This window comes from Muntiacus reevesi, chromosome X, assembly GCF_963930625.1.
Source record: "Muntiacus reevesi chromosome X, mMunRee1.1, whole genome shotgun sequence".
Taxonomy (NCBI): Eukaryota; Metazoa; Chordata; class Mammalia; order Artiodactyla; family Cervidae; genus Muntiacus; species Muntiacus reevesi.
The window spans coordinates 13,554,852-13,577,825 of record NC_089271.1 but is presented as its reverse complement, the minus strand read 5'-3'; the positions used below and the strand labels follow the sequence as shown (position 1 = coordinate 13,577,825).

Genomic DNA, 22,974 nt, shown 5'->3' with positions numbered 1-22,974 from the left:
GAATACACAGAAGAACTATACAAGAAAGGTCTTAATGACCTGGATAAACATGATGGTGTGGTCACTCACCTATAGCCAGATATCCTGGAGGTAAAGTCAAGTGGGCCTTAGGAAGCATTACTACAAACAAGGCTAGTGGAGGTGATGAAATTCCAGCTGAGCTATTTAAAATCCTAAAAGATGATACTGTTAAAGTGCTGCACTCAATATGTTAGCAAATTTGGAAAAATCAGCAGTGGCCACAGGACTGGATGAGGTCAGTTTTTCTCCAATCCCAAAGAAGGGCAATGCCAAAGAATGTTCAAACTACCATACAATTGTGATCATTTCATATGCTAGCAAGGTCATGCTTAAAATCCTTCAAGCTAGGTTTCAGCAGTACGTGAGCCACGAACTACCAGATGTACAAGCTGGGTTTAGAAAAGGCAGAGGAACCAGAGATCAAATTGCCAACATTGGTTGGATCATGGAGAAAGCAAGAGAATTCCAGAAAAACATATAATTCTGCTTTGTTGACTATGCTAAAGCCTTTGACTGTGTGGATCACAACAAACTGAAAAATTCTTAAACAGATGGGAGTTCCAAAATATCTTAACCTGTCTCCTGAGAAACTTGTATGTGGATCAAGAAGCAACAGTTAGAACCAGACATGGAACAATTGACTGGTTCAAAATTGGGAAAGGGGTACGGCAAGGCTGTATATTGTCACCATGCTTATTTAACTTATATGCAGAGTACATTATGTGATATGCCAGGCTGGATGAATCACAAGCTGGAATCCAGATTGCCGAGAGAAGCAACAGCAACCTCAGATATGCAGCTAATACCACTCTAATGGCAGAAAGTGCAGAGAAACTAAAGAGTCTCTTGATGAGGGTGAAAGAGGAGAGTGAAAAAGCTGGCTTAAAACTCAATATTTAAAAAACTAAAATCATGGCATCCGGTCCCACCACTTCATGGCATATAGATGGGGAAACAGTGGAAACAGTGACAGATTTTATTTTCGTGGACTCCATAATCACTGCAGATGGTGACTGTTGCCAAGAAATTAAAAGATGCTTTCTCCTTGGAAGAAAAGCTATGAAAAAACCTAGACAGCATATTCAAAAGCAGAGATATCACTTTGCTGACAAAGGTCCATCTAGTCAAAGCTATGGTTTTTCTAGTAGTCATGTGTGGATGTGAGAGTTGGATCATAAAAAAGGCTGAGCACCAAACAATTGTTGCTTTCGAGTTGTGGTGCTGGAGAAGACTCTTCAAAGTCCCTTGGACTGCAAGGAGATGCAACCAGTCCATCCTGAAGGAAATCAACCCTGAATATTCATTGGAAGGACTGATGCTGAAACTGAAGCTCCAATATTTTGGCCACCTGACATGGAGAGCTGACTCATTGGAAAAGACCCTGATGCTGGGAAAGATTGAAGGTGGGAGGAAAAGGGGATGACAGAGGATGAGATTGTTGGATGGCATCACCAAGTTAATGGACAGGAGTTTGAACAAACTCTGGGAGATAGTGGAGGACAGAGGAGTCTGGCGTACTGCAGTCCATTGGGGTTGCAAAGAGTGGGACATGACTTAGCGACTGAATATCAATGGCTGCAGAGACCCCTGAGGCTGTTACTGTAATTCCAAAGGGCTCTTAATAGGTTCATTGTTCCTCAAGATTATTTGAAAGTTAATGAAGACAACATATTCTGGATATCCCAGTCTCTGTTACAGAATTTTTTGTGAAGACATTGCAAAACAAACTTTTGAGTATCGTTGTTCTCCAGGCTTTATTGGTGTTCTTTAAAATTAATTGGAGCACTAATAGCCATTTTCTAACACTGTTCAGTTAATATAAGTACTGTAAACTACAACTTTCTCTGATGATGGAAATGGCTGATACGGTAAGTGCTAGGCATTTGTGGCTATTGTCAGCTACAGATTGGCATTTGCCATGGGCACTTGCCATCCATCTCTACAAGAATTAAATTATGTATGGCTACAGCTGCTGATTTTCAACAACGCCTGAAAGGAGATCAGGATCGAGAGTAGAAGTGTGGGCCTCTGTGCTCAGGGAAAACCTGGCAGTACAAGTCTTCAGGTAGATATTTTCAGGAGCTGATTTTATGAGCCCAGTTCTTGTATCTCCTCATGTAGAAATGCACTAATATCCTTTATGGTGACGACTGCTCCTCGTAACTAGGCATTTAGGCTCAATGTCAGTAGGTGATACATGAAGTGAAATTAATTTTTTTCATTTTGGGTAACTGGTGCAGGCTTTAATCTTTATCATATTACAAGTCCACAGGGTTAGGACTGTCAACATTTACTGTCTGTAACTTGAGATCACAGCAAATAGCAGCTTGAGTTGACACCAGTGACTGCCTGGCGATGATGGGGAATGAAGGTAGAGCATAGGGCACAGGCCCTAGTGAAATGCTACTTCTCAGTTTGCCATACCCTCCTCCTTCAGTCAGTCCTCGCTGTGCTCCCCAGATCCTAAAAATGGTCAGACATCTGAGGGAGGTGCTGAGCATATGATATGGTGATGATGGTGATGATGATAACAACTGTGGTACTAGAGGTAGCTGCCAACACTGAGTTCTCGCTGTGTGGGAGGCGCTAGCTAAGGACTTTGAACATTATCTTTTCTAACCCTCAACAATTTTGGATCATTCTTGGTCACTGGGCCTTATGCTGAGGTACTGAGTTTCTAGGAACAATGAGTATTGTCCTTATAGCTAAACAGATGAGGGACCAGGACATGCTCAGTGGCTCAGGGCAGCAAAGACCAAATATTATCCTGGGTGAAACAAGGAGGGACAGTATAAACATCTAAAGCAAAACAAAATCATGACTGTCATCAGTCTGTCTTAGTAAGCTACAAACAAGAACATGTGATGTGGGAAATTAGTCAAGGTAGCCCCTCATCCCTACGTCACTACCACTTTTTGTTTTTGTCGTTATCAAAAGGAGCAAACTGTTTTATGGGGTGTGGTGTGTTTTTTTTGGCCCTACCACTTGGTTTGTATCTTGCTTCCCCAACCAGGGATCAAACCAGGGCCCTTGTCAGTGAAAATGTGGAGGAGTCCTAACTGCTTGGCCACCAGGGAATTCCCTAGGAGTAAAGTATTCTAAAGACATGAGCATATTGAATATTAGACCCTTAACTTTCAACTTGCTGTTAAAAAAAACCTTTCTGTTAGTAACTAGATAAATATGACTAATTTTTTTTTCCCATTTTTAGCCTTAGACCACAAAGTGCCAGTGTTGAGAAGAAGCCATTCTGGGGAGGATGTGGGCTTGCTGGTAGGAAGCCACACCCAGTGACCAGAAATTTATTATGACTCAGGCCAGTTCAGTTTAATGAGAACACAGTCAATGATGGAAGAAACAAAATAAACTTAAAATAAAAATATATTTATGAAGCAGTTTCAAGGCAATGGATTTAGCTAGATTGGCACTGCTCATAAGTTCCTTTTTAATGTGCATATAGGGTCAGAGAGAGTAAACCCAAGGAAGAAAAGTTGAGAAACCTACAATCTGGAAGCAAACCAACACTGGAAAACTGTGTGAATTCACTGTGAATGGTGGAAAATAGAGAAAATAACTATTTGGCAGATACGCTTAACCAGTGCATTAAACTCATGTCTCCACCATCACACACATTATCCTCTCCTATCATCCCAGGGGTTCTGTGCCAGTGTCACTTTGCCTCCAGGGGACCTTTCGGGAGGTCTTGAGACAGTTAGGGATGCCGTGAAGTCTGTAGTGCACAGTCCAGCCCCAACAGCACGGAATGAGCCACCCCCAATGGCAGCAGTGCCGTGGAGTCAGGGAAGACCATCTGCCACCTCACCTGATCTGCGGGGTCACAGCAAAGCACACATGGGCCAGCTGGTCAGCTACTCTTATGCAATTTCTAATGAGGGATGGAACGTTCCAGAGTGCATCATCGTGATGTGCACCTCAGACTTAGGTCAGCTGTAGCTCAATAAAGTTAGGGGAAAAACTTCCCGTATTTTAACAGAGAAATAATGGGGTATTCTCCTCAAGGCATCTAATCCCAGCCTGGAATGCTGCTGACATCAGAGCTGCACACACTCAACACGCGTGACTCTTAGGAAACAACCAGCTTCCACTCCATCCAGGCAGCCGTGTACTCACAGACTCGGTTCCGGGATTTGTAAGTGCAGGTGTAGAGGCTGCAAGGCCTTGCAGGCGTGGATCTCGGAGTCTGGAACCTTCTCCACAGTGTCTTGCATGGAGAGGCTTGAAGAATGGCCCTCAGGTGACTCATCATCACCATCTTTAGCTTAAAATCTTGATCAACTCCCCAGTAGCTTGCAGGAACCTAATAGCCTAGTGGCAGAAGGACAGAGGAGGCAAAGCAATAAACAATAGAGGTCCCAATCATGTGGAAAACATTCAGATTATTAGTACATAGGCGGGGAGGCCAAAAGAGAGTCAGTCGTTTATCCACTATTCCTCAAACACATTGCTCACCTACCTCATTGGCAGGTTCAGATAACTGATTCAGGTACCTTGCCTTTCCCTTACGGTTACTAAATATTAGCAGTTCAGAGAAAGGACTCTTTTAATCCACAAAATGAAAGACTGTTAACAATACAGTTTCTTAAATTAAAAACAAAAATTTACCCCTTGAAATCCAGATTAATAGTCCAGCATGGTACTGATATTTAGGAGAAACCAAAGATTAAAGTTTCCTCCAGGCAGCCTGAATTAAAAAAAGAAAGAAATCAATCTGCATCTGGATTGCTTAAAAACAAAAGAAAACCAAGCTATATCCTCCCAAAATACTCATGGGTAGTTTTTGAAACACTTTTAAATGCTAGTGTGTCCTTTAAAGAGGCAGGTCTCATATCCCTACATGTAAGACCCGAAGGACTCCCAAAGTTCTGCCTGATCTGAAAGAGAAACCTTCCTGAATATGTGAACCTAACCTAACCTCACAGCTTGGGAATTCTGCCAGTAAACATTTTCATTTCAACATTTCTTTGCTCTAGACACTCTGCTGGGTGCTGGGAAGTAGTAAAGATGAAGTAGATCATGAAAAAGGATGAGGTTCTTATACATGCTCTAATGTGCTGAACCTCGAAAGCAGTGTGCTGAGCGAAAGAAACCAGACACAGAAGGTCACACATGGTATGATTTCATGCGTATGAAATACTCAGAATAGGGAAATCTACAGAGACAGAAAACAGGTTGAGCAGAGGGGGAAATGGGGAATAACTGATTAATGGGTGTGGGGTTTTCTTTTGGGTGATATAATTGTTTTGGAACTAGATAGAGGTAGTTGTTGATGTAACATTGGGACTGTACTAAATGCCTCTGAATTGTACATTTTAAATGGCTAATTTGGGGAATTCCCTGGTGGTCCAGTGATTAAGACTCCTCACTGCAGGGGACCTGAATTCAATCCCTGGTCAGGAACTGGGATCCCACAGGCCACACACTGCGGCCAAAATATTAAAGATAAAATAGCTAATATTGTGTGATTTTTACCTCAATAAAATAACACACATCATATGGGAAGGAAAACACACACCAACCAGTCCTCAGCAGGTACCTCCTGAGTCTGCTTTCTCCTGCCAAAGGAGGCCTCTCAGCAATTTGGCCTTGACTGGGGTGCAGAGGCACCAAAAGGGAAACTGAGGGGACAAGAACACACGTCACTTACTGACCTGAACTTTATTCATTCATACCATGTTTCCCCAAGAGTGTTAGATACAGAAAAAGCACATTATGACCCCAAGCGATGCTGAGCAAGGAGGCACACATTCTCATTTCATCCTCCCTCTGTTCATATACTTCACTGCAATTGATTAGCCATGAACGAGCCCTTCTGCCTATACTGCTGCCCTTGTCACTGCTAGCTCCGAGCTGGAGGAGACAAGGCTGCACCCAAGAGAAAGGAGAGAAAATCACACCTGAGGTGTGTCCAGTGAACGCGGGACACAGAGAACAGAGTTACTTCCTGTCACTACCCTGCAAGGCACAAGTGAGGGCTCCAGACAGATCTCTATAACTGGCTCCCCACAAACCATGTGCCCACACCCGTATTGTAACATGAAGCACAGTATGGTGACAAGCCAGCCTTTCAGCCCAGGGCCATGCCTTCTGTTGTACACATCACTTTGCCAATGAACACACTGAACTAAGGGAGTGGAGGTGCATGGTCACCACATTAAAGGGAGCTCGTGACTCCCAGGGAGGCTCCTCTCCTGCAAGCCTAACTCCCTACCTAGGGTCTTTAGGCCAGTGACATCTGAAGTGTGTCTGCATTGCCAAAGGGTGTTTGATATTCTCTAACCAAGTTAAAATCACTTTTGTTCATAGTTTTATGTGTATGTTTGCATATATACATTTTTTTGCATATATACATTTTAAGGGCGTGGGTATGTAAAAATATACCTTATTTAAGATATGCAAAGTCTGATTTCAAATAGAGACTAACGATTTCAAATAGAGACTAATAATGAAATTTTAAGATATTATCTTGATAGTGCCTTGTGTCAAATGAGTACCTTGTTTTCAAAAATCTTAATATTTGAAATATCATTAACTGAATTAACTGAGCAGAGTTAAAGAGTGTACAATTTGCCACATCAATTCAGAATCTATTTCAGCTTTTTAAAATTTTTTTATTTTGGAAAACTTCAAACTTATAGAAATAGTGAAAATACTGTAATAAAATCACCTATGTACTTGCTACTGCATTTCAACATTTATCTCTTGGTGGCTAAGCAAGTTTTATTTATGCCCCACCCACCACTTCCCCTCTCTGAATTATTTGAAACAAATCCAAGAAATCTTAGAAACTTATCCATGATTTTATTTTCCATATGAAAGTGAAAGTGAAAGTCACTCAGTCGTGTCTGACTCTTGTGACCCCATAGACTGTCCATGGAATTCTCCAGGCCAGAATACTGGAGTGGATAGCCTTTCCCTTCTCCAGGGGATCTTCCCAACCCAGGGATCGAACCCAGGTCTCCTGCATTGCAAGCAGATTCTTTACCAACTGAGCTATCAGGGAAGCCAGGGAAAATATCCTCCAAATTCATAGTTTCTTCTCCATGAAAATTATCTGTATGAAATAGCCCTTGGCAATAGTTTATTGGCAGAATATGAAAACTATCAATTTTTCAAACTTAAAAACAGCACAAAGGCCCAGTAACCAGAGACTTTCTCAGTGCCTACCTATCCCTTAAAGTAAACACTTCATTTCTTTCTTGATATCTCCACTCTAATCTTGGATTAGTGCTCAGGTTCAGAACTTTATGCTTCTAATTTATAAGACTATGTCTAGCATGAAACAGCATAATCTATAGTCATGGGTCAGCAGGGTCAAAGGAGTATATGAACTGAAATGTTTAAGATTAAGACTGAAGGGAGTTCCCTGGCAGTCCAGTGGTTAAGGCTCCCAGTGCAGGGGGCATGAGTTCAATCCCTGATCAGGTAACTAAGATCTTGCATGCACAGCACAGCCAAAAAGAAAACAAAACAAAAAAGATTAAGACTTAATGTACGTCCTTCAATTTATGCAAGAAAGAATCCAGAACCAGAGGAGCAGGAAAAACAGTCATTCAGTAACACTGCACAAGAAGTTGACTTTCTGTGACTTCAAATAGTGTAAGGTCTGAGAAAAGCCCAGATAATCCTGTTAAGTATTACATAAATGAAAATTATTATTACTTAAATTGAATTTGCTAAAATGCTACCTGTGATATCAGTACAAAAATTAAGAAACTAGAAAGCAGCTTCAGATGATTTTTAATGTCATTATTTTCTTTTTAAGACAGTATCAAATAATTCCAACTAAATAGGATTCTCTCTGATAAAATCAATTTGTAAAATTTCAAAAATACTAAGAAATATGGGGAAACCTTGCCTTAATTCTGTGCTTCTTTCCATTGACTTCCATTCCTGTATTGAAGCAATAATGAGCAATTATCTCATGCAAAGCACTGTGCTGGGTTAAGATAATAGTTATGTTTTCTCCTTATTCTCACAAGCTTGCCACCTACAAAGAAAAACTATTTAAACAAATAACTTCTCTAAGTTACTTCATTGTAGTAAAATATACATATTTATTGTTTTAAACTTTTTAAAGTATACAGTTCAGTGGCATTAAATACATTCACAATGTTGTGTAACCATCACCACTATCTATACCCACACTTTTTCATCATCTTCAATACAAGCTCTGTACCCATTAAACAATAACTCCCCATTCCTTCCCACCTCATAGCCCCCAGGAACCTCTATTCTTTCTATCTCTATGTATTTGCCTACTCCACAGTGGACTCATAGAATATTTTTTCCCTGAGTCTGGCTTATTTCACTTAGCATAATTAAATACTTCTTAATCAAAGTCAGATGTGATGACAGCCCTGACTTAATTCAATGAGAACATAGAGGGTAGAGGCTTTAACTTTCAGGAACAGGTATCATCTGGAACCATGAGTTAGAGGGGACAGTTTTAACAGGCGGGGCAGAGGCAGAGAGATGGCCAGGGAGGAATGATAAGGACATTTAGGGGATGGACGGAGTGCTTAAGAGCCAAAGCCAGAGAGGACAACTGGGGTTGAGTTGAAATGGGAAGAGCCTTGGGTTTGTTCAGTAATCAATCTCAGTGTCAGAAGAGGTGGGCAAACATGTGAAAAAGGACTCCTTTCTTGCTTACAGCCTGAATGGTAGAAGAGACTTACTAATGCCCAGGAAGACAGTGCCAAGTGTAAGATACTGGTTTGTCCTTCAAAGGGAAGTTCGTGATAAGACAAGGCCATAGACATGCCTGATGACTGAGGGAATTGTACAGAAAAATGGGCACACACTGGGCCCTGCCTACGGAGCTGGGTGGGGAATATGAGGTCTGTTAGCATGGCACCTGGAGAAGTCTGGGTAACTGATCCTTGGTCTAGCTCCACAGAGAGCAATCAGGAAAGCACTGAGGCCAGGGTGAACCGGCATCATAGGCTGGAGCTGACTGCTGGGGCCATGGCCATTGGGGACTGCCCTGAATGCTATAGTCGTGCTGTCTGTGAACAGCACTGAGGCTAATGACACATGGCCCAGAGGAAGCATCTCCTGTCCACTTCCAGACTGACTGTCTAGGGCTAGGGGGAAACGAGAGCTCCAGATGATCTAACATCACCCTCACCCTCAGTAGTCTCCCCAGGGCCTACCCAGGGGTGGGGTACATGTAGTAGTCTGGAGAGCTGAGCCTCTGTTTGTCCCCTAAGAATGCTGCTGACCTCACTGAAGGAGAACACTGACTTTGAAGGTTACCTTTTGTGTTTTTAGACAAAAACAAAACCCAAATCCTTTTTCTGTAACAAAGCCAAGTGTGTCGGAACTTCCCATCATCCCAAGTCTTCTATGAATATTTTTCAAGGTGTTGGCTAAGCAGATGCTCAGGGAACACAGTGGAAGGTAGAGCTGGATAGAGATTTGAGATTAATTAAGGGAATATTAATTTCCAAGAGACAAGATGATTTTCAGATGTTATTCCATGTGTACAGGATGAAGCACTGATGGTTTCTGATGACTCTGTCAGCTTGGCACAGGATAGATGGGAGTGGGCAAAGAGGGGAGCCAGGAAAGCCATTCAATCCATCGCTCTTATTCTGTCATTCATGAGGACATCAATCAAATATTTATTAACTGCTAGGCACTGTTCTAGGCTCATAAGGGGAATAAAACAAAGTCCCTGTCCTTGTAGAGTTTACATTCAAGTAGAGGGAGACAGATGATAAATAGCAACGTTGTAGACAATTAAACTAAAATATGTTCAGTGAAAAGTAGAGCAGAGTAAGGTGAATTTGTAGTGCCACAGGGGAGGGGGTGTTGGGTTTTAAATAAATTGCTCAGGAGAGACCTTATTGAGAAGGTGAAATTTGAGCAAAGACCTTATTGAGAAGGTGAAATTGCTCAGGAGAGATCTTATTGAGAAGGGGGTGAAAGAATTAGTTATATGGCTTGCAGGATGAGGGTTATTCCAGGCAGAGGGAAATGTCTGTGCAAAAACCCTGAGGTGGGAGCTTGTCTGGCACATTCAAGGGACAGTGAGGAGGCCAATATGGCAGGAGTGCAGCAAAGCAGAAGTAAGGTAGTAGGAGATGAGGTCCGGAGGTAATGGATGCTAAGCAGATTTCCAGGCCGTTACAAAGGTTCCCCACTGTGGGGACACAGAGTTTTTGGAGTAGAGGAGGAATTTAATCTGATAAACATTTAAAAAATATCATTCAGGATGCCCTACTGGAAAATGACCAGAATGGAAGAAAGCAGCAGGGACCCCATTCAGGATAATCCAGGGACTGCAACTAAGGATGCTGCAGTGGACGTGGTGGGAAGTGGCTGGGCACTGGCTGTATCTTGGGGATACAGCTTATAAGGTGTGAAAGAAAGCAGTCAAGGAAGACTGGCAGATTCTTGGCCTAAACAACTGCAAGGATGGAGTTGCCATGAACTGAGATGGGAAGGCTGTGTGTGGAAAAGGTTTTGGGTGGGAAATCTGTAGATCAGATTTGGGTATGTGGAGTTTGGAATGAAATTCCAATAATTCAAGTGAGAGAATGTGGTAGAATAGTCTACCTCGTGGTAGAACAAGGATGAATCCCTGAACAGAGAAACAGAACCTGGCATGGGAGCAGGTGAGGAGGGAAAGATGGTGCTCTTATTGCTAATCCTACTGGATTTGAGGTGCTGGGGCGGGGGCAGGCGAGAGGAAAGGTCTAGGGAGAGTTGGCAATGCCACACTGGTGCTCAGGAGAGATTGTGAGGCTAGAAAGAGAAGGAAAATCCCCTCCCCCAGGGGCAACAGGTGTCTAGAGGGAGACAAAATGGAGTGATTAGGGAGGCCTAGAGAAAGGGAAGTCAAATGCGATCAAGAAAGGAAGGGAGCATGAAAGGTCAGGGGCAAGGAGTGTTCCGGGGAAATCCAAATAGGAAGAAAACTTAGCTAATGCTAAATTACAGTATCTGTAACAATACATGAGATTATTTATGCTAAAGCCAAAGGCCAATCCCCTCTGTTACATTAAAAGGTAGAATTTATTGAGAGGTGAGGTGGTTATTTAAATTTACCCATGGGTCTTATAAAGCCCAAGCTAGTAAACACAAATGTTTAATTATCAACCATAATATGTAACAGTGAATTACTAGCAGACATTACTGGGTGTCACAGAAAATCTGTCCTTACTTCTGTGTGTTCTTAAAGATGGGACCATGGGATGAAAGGGCCCCAGAAGAGCCTTTGTTATTGCTAATTATTTATGTATGTCCCTGGATCTTACTAATATATCCCTTATCTGTTTTGCAGACTTGGAAATGTGTGAGGAGGAAAAAAGATTCTGAAAGCCTTTAAAAAATCATCCATAAATCATGTATTAAACGACAGTAGTTTGAACTCTGCCTGATTAAGCAATTTATAATACATACAAAACAGCAAAAAAAGGTACTCTGACTAAAGGTTACAATTACATTGAAAAAAAATTCCTGATTCTCATCAGATTCACTTTTCCATTTCTCACCTCCTCATTTCCAAAAGGAAGCAAGCCTTTTGCAGTTCCCTGACATGGAAATTAGGGGTTATGCTGCCATGTCTTGACTGAAAAAGCTGAGTTTCTTCTCACCCACTTCTCTGATAGCAGGATCCCAATCTGGAATTGCCAAAGGTTTCAGAATACATTTCTAGTAACTGTTTTGTGTGCTGCAATTAACTTCCCCAGTGCAGCCAGTGAGATGAAATGCATTTCCCTCCTTCCATCAGATTTCCGAAATACTCATATTTCCTCATAAGTCACTCAGTCTTTATTGAGTTCTGACTGTGAGCAGTCACAGCCTTTTGCCTGGCTCCTAGGACAAGGCAGGAATGTACAGAGAGAATGGTGTCCTGCTGCTCGTGACCTTTTGGTGAATTTCAGTCCTGTTACTTTGTAAAAATTGAGTAAAGGAAGAAAGCTCCAGATAGCTGAAAGGTTTTCCATTCCCCCAAGTGTGCAAAAACAGTGATCCTTCCGTAGGATATGCAAGGGAGGAGAGGGGTGGGGTCTGGGACAGCTTCCCTCAGAGAAATCTAGCTACTCTCTTGCAAATTCCAGCAAGGTTTTGAATAACAGAGTGAAGATGGCCAGATTAGCAGTAAAGGAAGAAGAAGGGGAAGCAGAAAGCAATGTGGTTTTCAGTGGCCGGGTGAGAACAAGTTCTGTCCAAATTAAGGTGTACACATTAACTTCTCAAATTTCTGTTTCCCAGTGAAAATACGACAGAGGGGAGGGCACTTATATTAAGTTGGCACCAGCCTCAGGGCAGTAGCATTTAACACTGAATTTTAACACTGAATGCCACAAAGACTCAAAACAGACATCAACAATGTTCGTACTAGGGAGGTTCTCCTCCAGTTCTGGGGCGAGGCACAAAACAAAAAGGCAAGAGGGAATTGTGGAATGGAGAACGCTCAGATTTGTCCACGTGACACAGCTGTGCCGCACATCCCCTGCCCTGGGGGTGGTTATGACTCTGTTCTCAGACCCAGACATATGGGGGGGGGGAGGGGAGAAATGCAGGGAAGACCCAAGTCATTCCCAGTTTGCTGCAACTCGGTTTTTGGAACTGCAATCTCAGATTTGTAATCCTTATTCAAATTTCAAGCTATTTCACAGCAGGTTGGACTTTCTTGAGTTATTCACATCCAACCACCCCTAGCAAAACTCCCTCCCAAGTAACTACCTTTACCCGTCGAGTGCAAATAATCCCGAAGGAGGTGCAACCATCTGTTTGATGACTCCCACAGTAGAAGCGGTCTCTGGGGCGAGAACAGGCGGGGGCGATGCCCTACGGGCCTCCGCAGTCCCCCGGGAACTATTCGCAGGACCAACAGCTGTCCGGGCTCCGAGACCCGGCCTGCCTCCGGTATAGCCCCCACTCTACGTGGCTACGCATCCTTACCTGAGCCTTTCCCCAGAGAACTAACCTTGCGGCTCGCTCCAGTCCGGGACTTGCCAGGAGCGCTTGGCCATCGTAGCCACGCCTCCATGTCGCCCACAGCCCAGACCACGCCTAGACACCCCTCTAGGTCACGCCCCATATGGGATAGCCACGCCCCTCCAGGCCGAGCCTGTCCCTGCCGGTTGGCCTGGCCATGCCCCTCGCTCCAAAGCCACTCCCTTTTCTTTAGGACCCCACCCTGAGTTCCGCCTGGGCCCGCCCCCTCCACCTTGGTAACGCCCCTGCATTCCGTTGTGGTCCCGCCCCTCAAGCCGTGCTTAGCGGCTCAAGCTCCCGCCTTCGAGCAGGACTTTGTTGCGGGAATTCGAGGTCATGTGGGCGCCCTGCTCCCCCACCTTGAGTCTAGAGAAGCCCTCTTGGGTCCTGGGAACTGAGTTCTGGCAAAGTTTTGTCGCGTGAAGTCAGATGGCGGGCTTAAGTGCCTCGTCTAAAAAATTGCTTTTCTCAAGTTTCTCCCATTTCCAAACATCAAGACTAGATATACTGAGAACAGGTGATTCAGGGAAACACAAACACTGGGCGGATCTTGCAACCGTGATTCTTTCCTCCAGTTTGCATTTCCACTTTACCCCAGTTTCTTCGACCCAGCTTTCATGTCCTCCAGACTGGAATTAAGGAACCGTGCTATGCCCAGTCAGTTTTCATCTTCTTTAAACCAGAACTGTCACCCGCGTTCCTTATAGTCCCTCGTGCGTGCTTGCTATGTCGCTTCAGTAGTATCTGACTCTTTGTGACCCTATGGACCGTAACCCACTAGGCTCCTCTGTCCATGGGATTCTCCAGGCAAGAATACTGGAGTGGGTTGCCATGGCCTCTACAGGGGATCTGCCTAACCCAGGGATGGAACCCGCATCTCTTATGTCCCCTGCATTGGCAGGCAGGTTCTTTACCATTAGGCCACCTGGGAAGCCCCTTCTAGTCCCTCATGGGACCTTAAAGGCTAGGAGATCAATGGAGTAAGCCAAACTCAGTATTTCCTGATGTCTCTGACTCCAGTGAGCTCTTGCTGTCTAGGGCCTGTCGAAACATTATCACATTTAGACTGAAACTCAGGTTGCCACCCTGAGTGCGTTGAGATTGTTCTGCTAACCTTATTCTCTCCATTTACAACACAATATGGGTCCACAAGGAAAGTGTATAGAGGTTATAACAAGTTTCTCTACTCCTGTACAGAAATGTTTGATTCATTCATTCAAATCATATTTATTGAGTACATGCTCCCCTGACAAGCCTCAAGGAGTTACAGAATGGAGTAGTTCCAACTTGGATTGGGACATGACAAGAAATGATGAGAAAAAGATGTGGCAATAAATTGATAGGTGGAAAAGGATTTGGTAATCACAGGTCTTCCTGATTTGATTAGTAGGAATATTTTTGGGGAGCAAACATAGGAAGCCACTTTTATAGGACTTAGTACACTTCTTTACACAATAAATTCTCAGTAAATCTTCACTGAAACCCTTTTGTGTAGAAAGATAACATTTCCCCTTCTAAGGAGTAAAATTTGCTACTTGTATATCTTCAAATATATAAGGGCTTCCCTTGTGGCTCAACTGGTAAAGAATCCGCCTGCAATGTGGGAGACCTAGGTTCAATCCCTAGGCTGGGAAGACCCCTGGAGAAGGGAATGGCTACCCACTCCAGTATTCTGGCCTGGAGAATTCCATGGACTGTATAGTCCATGGGGTCACAAAGAGTCAGACACGACTGAGCAACTTTCACTATATCTTCAAATGCCAACAAATAAAGATTTTATGATAGCATATTTGGTTACTTTTTGTTCTCTTCCCACCCTCCACTGCATTTCTGGCTTGAAGATAGTGGGAATATTCACAGTATTGTGCTAGAAGGAACACAGAGAAAAGAACACTTTTCAACTGAACGCTTTCATGAAGCTCACCCTGACCCTGAAAACTCTGTCTCGTTTATAAAATATTTCAACTGTCAGTCATTTTTTGCCTGAAAAATGAACTCACAGAAACCAGTCTAATTACAGGCTGTACTAATTAATGAGTCGATTTTTGTACAGTTAGTCATATTTCACCTCCTTCCACAAATGATTTGAAGTAGTTTACTAAAATGTAGGTCTTACTGGATAAATTAAATAGTTGAAGGAGCCAGGGAAAGTGGAACTTAATGGAAGGAGACTAATGCAACTGATGATAAGATTAACTTTTAAGTGAATAACCCATCAGATCCAAAACAGTTGTTTAAGATCAACCAGAGATTTGCCCCCCCAAGCTTATGAATGGCAATAGAAACGAGGAAATAGCTATCATTTAAAGGTCTTCCAGTGTTCATAAGATAAAAATCAACCTTTTGTTCTTTTAGAAATGCAGTGTTTCTTGAATTTTAGTCCTGGAAGAAATCCCATTTCTCTGTGTAGATGATGTAGTGACCTAAGTGGGAAATAAGGAATTAAACACAGGTCCCCTCAATGTAAACTGTTGGCACAATCACGAAGCACAGTGCATTAATCAGTCCTATGAACCATTAAAACTTTTCTGTTCATCCAAATACACAGGCCCTTAATGGTCTGACTTAATTCAGGGTAGCAATTTGATAATTTCTCCCCAGGATGGCAGATATGTTTCAACTCATATGTCAACTTGGAGTCATTTGTAGTGGCTGCTTGAATAACTATGTTGATTTTTGTGTCTTTGTCTAGGCTCAGAAGGAAGAAGTTCTGTGATTGATTAGCAGTGTCTATCATGGGTGCAGAATGGGTGAGTGGCTGCATGCAAAACCTTATCTGGTGTCCCTGATTTGTAGAAAAGAGGTCTTGATCCAGGGCTTTTGTATCAGTTCAGTTCAGTCGCTCAGTCGTGTCTGACTCTTTGCGACCCCATGAACCGCAGCACACCAGGCCTCCCTGTCCATCACCAACTCCTGGAGTCTACCCAAACTCATGTCCATTGAGTCGGTGATGCCATCCAACCATCTCATCCTCTCTCGTCCCCTTCTCCTCCTGCCCTCAATCTTTCCCAGCATCAGAGACTTTTCTAATGAGTCAGCTCTTCACATCAGGTGGCTAAAGTATTGGAGTTTCAGCTTCAGCTTCAGTTCTTCCAATGAATATTCAGGACTGATTTCCTTTAGGATGGACTGGTTGGAGCTCCTTGCAGTCCAAGGGACTCTCAAGAGGCTTCTCCAACACCACAGTTCAAAAGCATCAATTCTTTGGTGCTCAGCTTTCTTTACAGTCCAACTCTCACACCCATACATGACTACTGGAAAAACCATAGCCTTGACTAGATGGACCTTTGTTGGTAAATTAATGTCTCTGCTTTTTAATATGCTGTCTAGGTTGGTTATAACTTTCCTTCCAAGGAGTAAGCATCTTTTAATTTCATGACTGCAGTCACCACATACAGTGATTTTGGAGTCCCAAAAAATAAAGTGCTATCACTTCATGGCAAATAGATGGGGAAACAGTGGAAACGGGGCTTCTGTATAGTCACTCCAAATCTCCAGTTCTCTAGACGTAGTGTTAGTCGCTCAGTCATGTCTGACTCTTTGCAACCCCATGGACTGTAGCCCACCAGGCTCCTCTGTCCATAGGATTCTCCAGGTAAGAATACTAGAGTGGGTAGCCGTCCCCTTCTTCAAGAGATCTTCCTGAACGAGGGATTGAACCCGGTCTCCCTCATCACAGGCAGATTCTTTTCCGCCTAAGCCACCAGGGAAACCCATAGTTCTATAGGACTTTTGATAAATACCTGACAGTAAAAAGTTCAAGGTTCCTCTCTCAAACTCTGTCCCATCCACACTGGTTTTCCCCTGTCCACTCCTATCTCAGAACATTTTCCTTTACCTTTCCCATTGTTTGGACTATTCTTTGCCTAGATTTACATGGCTGGCTTTTTCTCATCTTTCAGGGTTCAGCTCAAATGCCATCTCTTTAGAGATGTCTCTCTTAACAACCATATCTGATGTTATATCCAGAGCCTCTCAGTCTGTACTGGGTGTATGGATCACCTGGAGATCTTGTTACAGTGGAGACTCTCAGTGGTTCTGGGATGTGCACTGAGGTTCTGCCTTTCAAGCAGTCTCCCAGGAGATATAAACCTGATGTTTACAAAAGACACTTTGAATAGCAGCCTAACTTCTCCCTCTCTGTATATTGGATTGTTTGTTGATTGTTTACTAAATGTAAATTCCATGAGAGCAGGGACTTTGACAAGTTGATTCAACTTTGAATTCCCAGCACTTAACACAGTACCTGGCACATCTGTGGATGCTCTTTCAGTGTTGCTGGATGAATAATGTTATTCAAGATTCACCGATTTCTTTATCTCTTCAGTGCCCATGTATCAGCTACTTCAATGACTGCTTATTTACACACCAGGAACTAGATTATAAATGGAAAAAAGGCAGTGCTTCTCAGGTACCAGTAAGTGACCTGCTAGTTACTCGTCCAAACTGAGATAAGAAACTTGAACTAGAATGTAAATCTGATCTGTCACTAAGGACAATGTTTAGTTAGGATAACATTTTCTTTTCTTCATAGCAAGACTTTACTGATGAAGGAAGCAATGAATTGTTTTCCCTTCTGGGACAACTTCCTCTTCTCATCCAAGTAACTGTCAGAATTGGCACCTGGTGGTGGGAAACATTTTGAGTAGTATTGATATAGAGGAGAGAAATATAGAGTATATTATATAAAACATAATTTTTCCATCTTCAGAGAATTCATAGGCAGGTAGAAATACACATTTAAAGATAGAATTATAAGAGTTTTAATTACTTGCTATAATAAACTAAATTATAGAAGAGAATGGAGAAGTGTGAGAGACAATGGGGAATTTTGTAAGTAAAGGAAGAATTGTGGGAGAAAAATAATTATTTGATAGAAAAGAATGATGAGAGAAAGAACTCTGGGAGGGAGTGAAAGATTGTGGACAAGAACAGAATTGTGGGAGAGACAAGAAATTTTGGGAGACAAGGCATAATAGTTAAGTTTATGTGTCACTTTGTTGGGCTACAGTGCTCAGTGTCACTCAGACATTATTCTGGACGCTTCTGTGGAGGTGGGTTGTGGAGTGATGATATTAACATTAACAGTAGTGGACTCTGAGTAAAGTATCAGTCAGTTCAGTCGCACAGTCATGTCTGACTCTTTGTGACCCCATGGACTGTAGCCCACCAGGCTCCTCTATCCATGGGGGTTCTCCAGGCAAGAATATTGGAGTGGGTTGCCATGCCCTCCTCCAGGGGATCTTCCCAACTCAGGTCTCCCGCATTACAGGTGGATTCTTTACCATCTGAGCCACCAGGGAAGCCCAAGAACATTGGAGTACGTAGCCTAACCCTTTTGCAGGGGATCTTCCTGACCCAGGAACTGAACTGGGGTCTCCTGCATTGCAGGCAGATTTTTTAGCTCAGCTGAGCGACCAAGGAAACCCCAAATGCCACTAGGCATGGCCAAAAAAAAAGGATTTTGGCCTGGAAAAACAAGTGTTATAGGCCAAGACCATGAAAAACTTTCAATATAACATCCAAGAAGCAGTGTAGGTAATTGAACATCTAAGAGAAAATATCAGAAGACTTAGTCCATCCTTGCTTTTACTGCATGGGACTTAATATAATTTATTTGTCTTAATTCACAGACACACAGGTGTGCATGCACCCCTTCAAGAAAATGTTCTTTAGATCCCCACTTTAGGAATACAACTTGGGCAAAATTACAGTTACTCAGTTTGTCTAGTTTTCATTTCCCAGCAGTAGTGATTAACTTTCACTGAAATAAAATAATGTTAGTCTGTGAAAAATAAGTCCAAGTTCATAATGATTGTGACTGTTAACCTACAAAATTTGGGGGGAAGGAGCCAAGATGGCGGAGGAGTAGGACGGGGAGACCACTTTCTCTCCTACAAATTCATCAAAAGAATAACTGAACGCAGAGCAAACTTCACAAAACAACTTCTGATCGCTAGCTGAGGTCATCAGGTGCCCAGAAAAGCAGCCCATTGTCTTCGAAAGGAGGTAGGACAAAATATAAAAGATAAAAAGTGAGACAAAAGAGCTAAGGACGGAGATCCGTCCCAGGAAGGGAGTCTTAATAGAGGACGTTTCCAGACACCGGGGAAACCCTCGCACTGGCAGGCCTGGGGGAATTGTTTGAATCTCGGAGGGCAACCTGACTGGGAGGGAAACAATAAATAAAACCCACAGATTACGAGCCTAAAAGCAACTCCCAGCAGAAAAGTACCCCAGACGCCCGCATCCGCCACCAGCAAGTGGGGGCGGAACGGAGAGGAGCAGGAGGCATTGCTTGGGGTAGGGTCCAGGCCTGAGTGCCCTGAGGACAATCAGAGGGAGCTTTTGTGAGTTGCCAACTTGAACTGTGGGAGAGCAAAAGAGAGAGAGAAAATTAACCGGCCCGAACACACTGCTGGCCGTTCACAGAACAAAGGGACCGAGAAAGTCCAGAGAAGAGCTCGCAGGCTGCGGACCGGCCCAGCCCCGCCTGTGGCAGGAGGCAGTGGGGAGGGGAAGGGGGCAGGCTCGGCCCCAAGGACCGCATCCCCTGCCGCACTGCAAACAGGCCTCCAGTTTCTAATCAAAGACCTCCTGAGATTCTGGATGGTCGACACCCTCCGGGAGGGTCGCGGCGAGACACAGGGCGCAGGCACCCGACCGGCACGGGCGGGGACTGGGGCTGGGGATGCGGAGGGGAGAAGGTGCACGCACCCGTCTGGCGCTGGCGGAAACTGAGACTGGCACAGCAGAAGGGAGTGGGCGCGCCGTACCCGGGGAGAGTGCGCCTGTCAAGCCCCTGGCTGCCTGGACTGCTCTGACGGGGAAGGCACAAAGAGCAGGTGCAGCTTTTTGTTCCGCGCTTTTGTGGAATACCGGAGGGCTGGAACCGCACGCAGTGTGGGGCGCGCTCCACATAGAGCAGCTGGGAGTCTGAGCAGCGCAGACGGAGAAAGCAGCGCCAGCCCCTCCCCGCAGCGCCAGCCCCTCCCCGCAGGGCGACGGAACTAGCTACCTGAATAAGAGTCCACCTCCGCCCACCTGTGTCAGGGTGGAAATGAGGCTCTGAAGAGACCGGCAAACAGAAGCCAAATAAACAAAGGGAACTGCTTCAGAAGGGACCGGTGCAACAGATTAAAATCCCTGTAGGAAACACCGACTACACCAGAAGGGGCCTGTAGATATCGAGAAGTGTAAGCTGGAACGAGGAGCTATCTGAAACTGAGCTGAACCCACACTGACCGCAACAGCTCCAGAGAAATTCCTAGATATATTTTTACTTTTTTTTTTTTAAGTAAGAAAAAAAATTTTTTTAATTTTTTCTTTTTTATTTTTTCTCTTTTATTTTCCTTTAAAATTCCCTGTTACTCCCCCATTACTCCTTAAATTTCATTTTCATAGATTTTTACGATTTTTTTTAATTAGGGAAAAATTTTTTTCTTTTTTTTTCCTTTTTCTCTTCTATTCTCTATTTTTCTTTTTCTCTTATTTCTTTTAAAGTCCTCTAGTACTCCTCTACTACTCCTTAACTTTCATTTTCAATACACTATAACCTTACAAAAAAAAAAAAGAAGAGAAGCCCTATTTTTAAACTGAGCTTCATATATATTTATAAAATTTTTTGTGTGTGTTTTGGTTTTTGTTTTTAATATAGTATCTTTAAGAGTCTAACCTCTACTCTAGATTTTTAATTTTTGTTTTTCAGTATATGATATAAATTGTGAACATTTAAGAATCCAATATTCAGTTCCCATTTTTATTCAGGAATGTGTTGATTATTCTCTCCCAATCTTGACTCTCTGTTTTCTGCCTCAGAACACCTCTATTTCCTCCTTTCCCCTTCTCTTCCCAATCCAATTCTGTGAATCTTTGTGGGTGTCTGGGCTACAGAGAACACTCTGGGAACAGACAACTGCGTAGATCTGTCTCTCTCCTCTTGAGTCCCCCTTTTTCTCCTCCTGCTCATCTCTATCTCCCTCCTCCCTCTCCTCTTCTTCAGGTAACTCTGTGAACCTCTCTGGGTGTCCCTAATGGGGGAGAATCTTTTCGCCATTAACCTAGAAGTTTTATTATCAGTGCTGTATAGTTGGAGAAGTCCTGAGACTACTGGAAGAATAAAACTGAAATCCAGAGGCAGGAGACTTAAGCCCAAAACCTGAGAACACCAGAAAACTCCTGACTACATGGAATTTTAAGTAATAAGTGACCATCCAAAAGCCTCCATACCTACACTGAAACCAACCACCACCCAAGAGCCAATAAGTTTTAGAGCAAGACATACCACGCAAATTCTCCAGCAACGCAGGAACATAGCCCTGAACGTCAACATACAGGCTGCCCAAGGTCACACCTAACACATAGACCCATCTCAAAACTCATTACTGGGCACTCCATTGCTCTCCAAAGAGAAGAAGTCAAGTTCCACGCACCAGAACACTGACGCAAGCTTCCCTAACCAGGAAACCTTTACAAGCCAATCGTCTAACCCCACCCACTGGGTAAAACCTCCACAATAAAAAGGAACCACAGACCTCCAGAATACAGAAAGCCCACTCCAAACACAGCAATCTAAACAAGATGAAAAGGCAAAGAAATACCCAACAGGTAAAGGAACATGAAAAATGCCCACCAAGTCAAGCAAAAGAGGAGGAGATAGGGAATCTACCTGAAAAAGAATTTAGAATAATGATAATAAAAATGATCCAAAATCTTGAAAACAAAATGGAGTTACAGATAAATAGCCTGGAGACAAAGATTGAAAAGATGCAAGAAAAGTTTAATAAAGACCTAGAAGAAATAAAAAAGAGTCAATTAAAAATGAATAATGCAATGAATGAGATCAAAAACACTCTGGAGGGAACCAACAATAGAATAACGGAGACAGAAGATAGGATAAGTGAAGTAGAAGATAAAATGGTGGAAATAAATGAAGCAGAGAGGAAAAAAGAGAAAAGAATCAAAAGAAATGAGGACAACCTCAGGGACTTCTGGGAAAATGTGAAACGCCCCAACATTCGAATCATAGGAGTCCCAGAAGAAGAAGACAAAAAGAAAGGCCATGAGAAAATACTCGAGGAGATAATAGCTGAAAACTTCCCTAAAATGGGGAAGGAAATAGCCACCCAAGTCCAAGAAACCCAGAGAGTCTCAAACAGGATAAACCCAAGGCGAAATACTCCAAGACACATATTAATCAAATTAACAAAAATAAAACACAAAGAACAAATACTAAAAGCAGCAAGGGAGAAACAACAAATAACACACAAAGGGATTCCCATAAGGATAACAGCTGATCTATCAGTAGAAACCCTCCAGGCCAGAAGGGAATGGTAGGACATACTGAAAGTAATGAAAGAGAATAACCTACAACTCAGATTACTGTACCCAGCAAGGATCTCATTCAGATATGAAGGAGAATTCAAAAGCTTTACAGACAAGCAAAAGCTGAGAGAATTCAGCACCACCAAACCAGCTCTTCAACAAATGCTAAAGGATCTTCTCTAGACAGGAAATGCAGAAAGGTTGTATAAACGTGAACCCAAAACAACAAAGTAAATGGCAACAAGACCACACCTATCAATAATTACCTTAAATGTAAATGGGTTGAATGCCCCAACCAAAAGACAAAGATTGGCTGAATAGATACAAAAACAAGACCCCTATATATGCTGTCTACAAGAGACCCATCTCAAAATAAGAGACACATACAGACTAATAGTGAAGGGCTGGAAAAAAATATTACCTGCAAACGGAGATCAAAAGAAAGCAGGAGTCGCAATACTCATATCAGATAAAATAGACTTTCAAATAAAGGATGTGAAAAGAGACAAAGAAGGACACTACATGATGATCAAAGGATCAATCCAAGAAGAAGATATAACAATTATAAATATATACGCACCCAACATAGCACTGCAATATGTACAGCAAACGCTAACGAGTATGAAAGAGGAAATTAATAGTAACACAATAATAGTG

General features: G+C 43.0%; 2 protein-coding genes across 9 annotated transcripts in view; one reads left to right on the top strand and one right to left on the bottom strand.

The window, feature by feature from the left end:
* The window catches only part of LOC136153733 (carbonic anhydrase 5B, mitochondrial), a 30,438-nt gene extending 17,372 nt beyond the window's left edge, over window positions 1-13,066 (bottom strand). Inside the window, exons 1-4 of one of the 8 annotated variants that reach the window (XM_065915821.1) lie at window positions 12,958-13,014; window positions 5,555-5,657; window positions 4,645-4,723; window positions 4,153-4,347 (exon numbers count right to left, since the gene is read on the bottom strand). In XM_065915821.1, coding sequence (XP_065771893.1) covers window positions 4,153-4,294 — 142 coding nt within the window. In that variant the 5' untranslated portion in view covers window positions 4,295-4,347; window positions 4,645-4,723; window positions 5,555-5,657; window positions 12,958-13,014. Of the gene's footprint in view, window positions 1-4,152; window positions 4,348-4,644; window positions 4,724-5,511; window positions 5,533-5,554; window positions 5,658-12,957 lie in introns of those variants that run through there. The other 7 variants (XM_065915814.1, XM_065915816.1, XM_065915819.1 and 4 more) reach the window with 7 other exon arrangements.
* Window positions 1-22,974, top strand: part of CLTRN (collectrin, amino acid transport regulator) — a 184,402-nt gene that overhangs the window by 35,893 nt on the left and 125,535 nt on the right. The gene's annotated exons all lie outside the window — the stretch shown is intronic.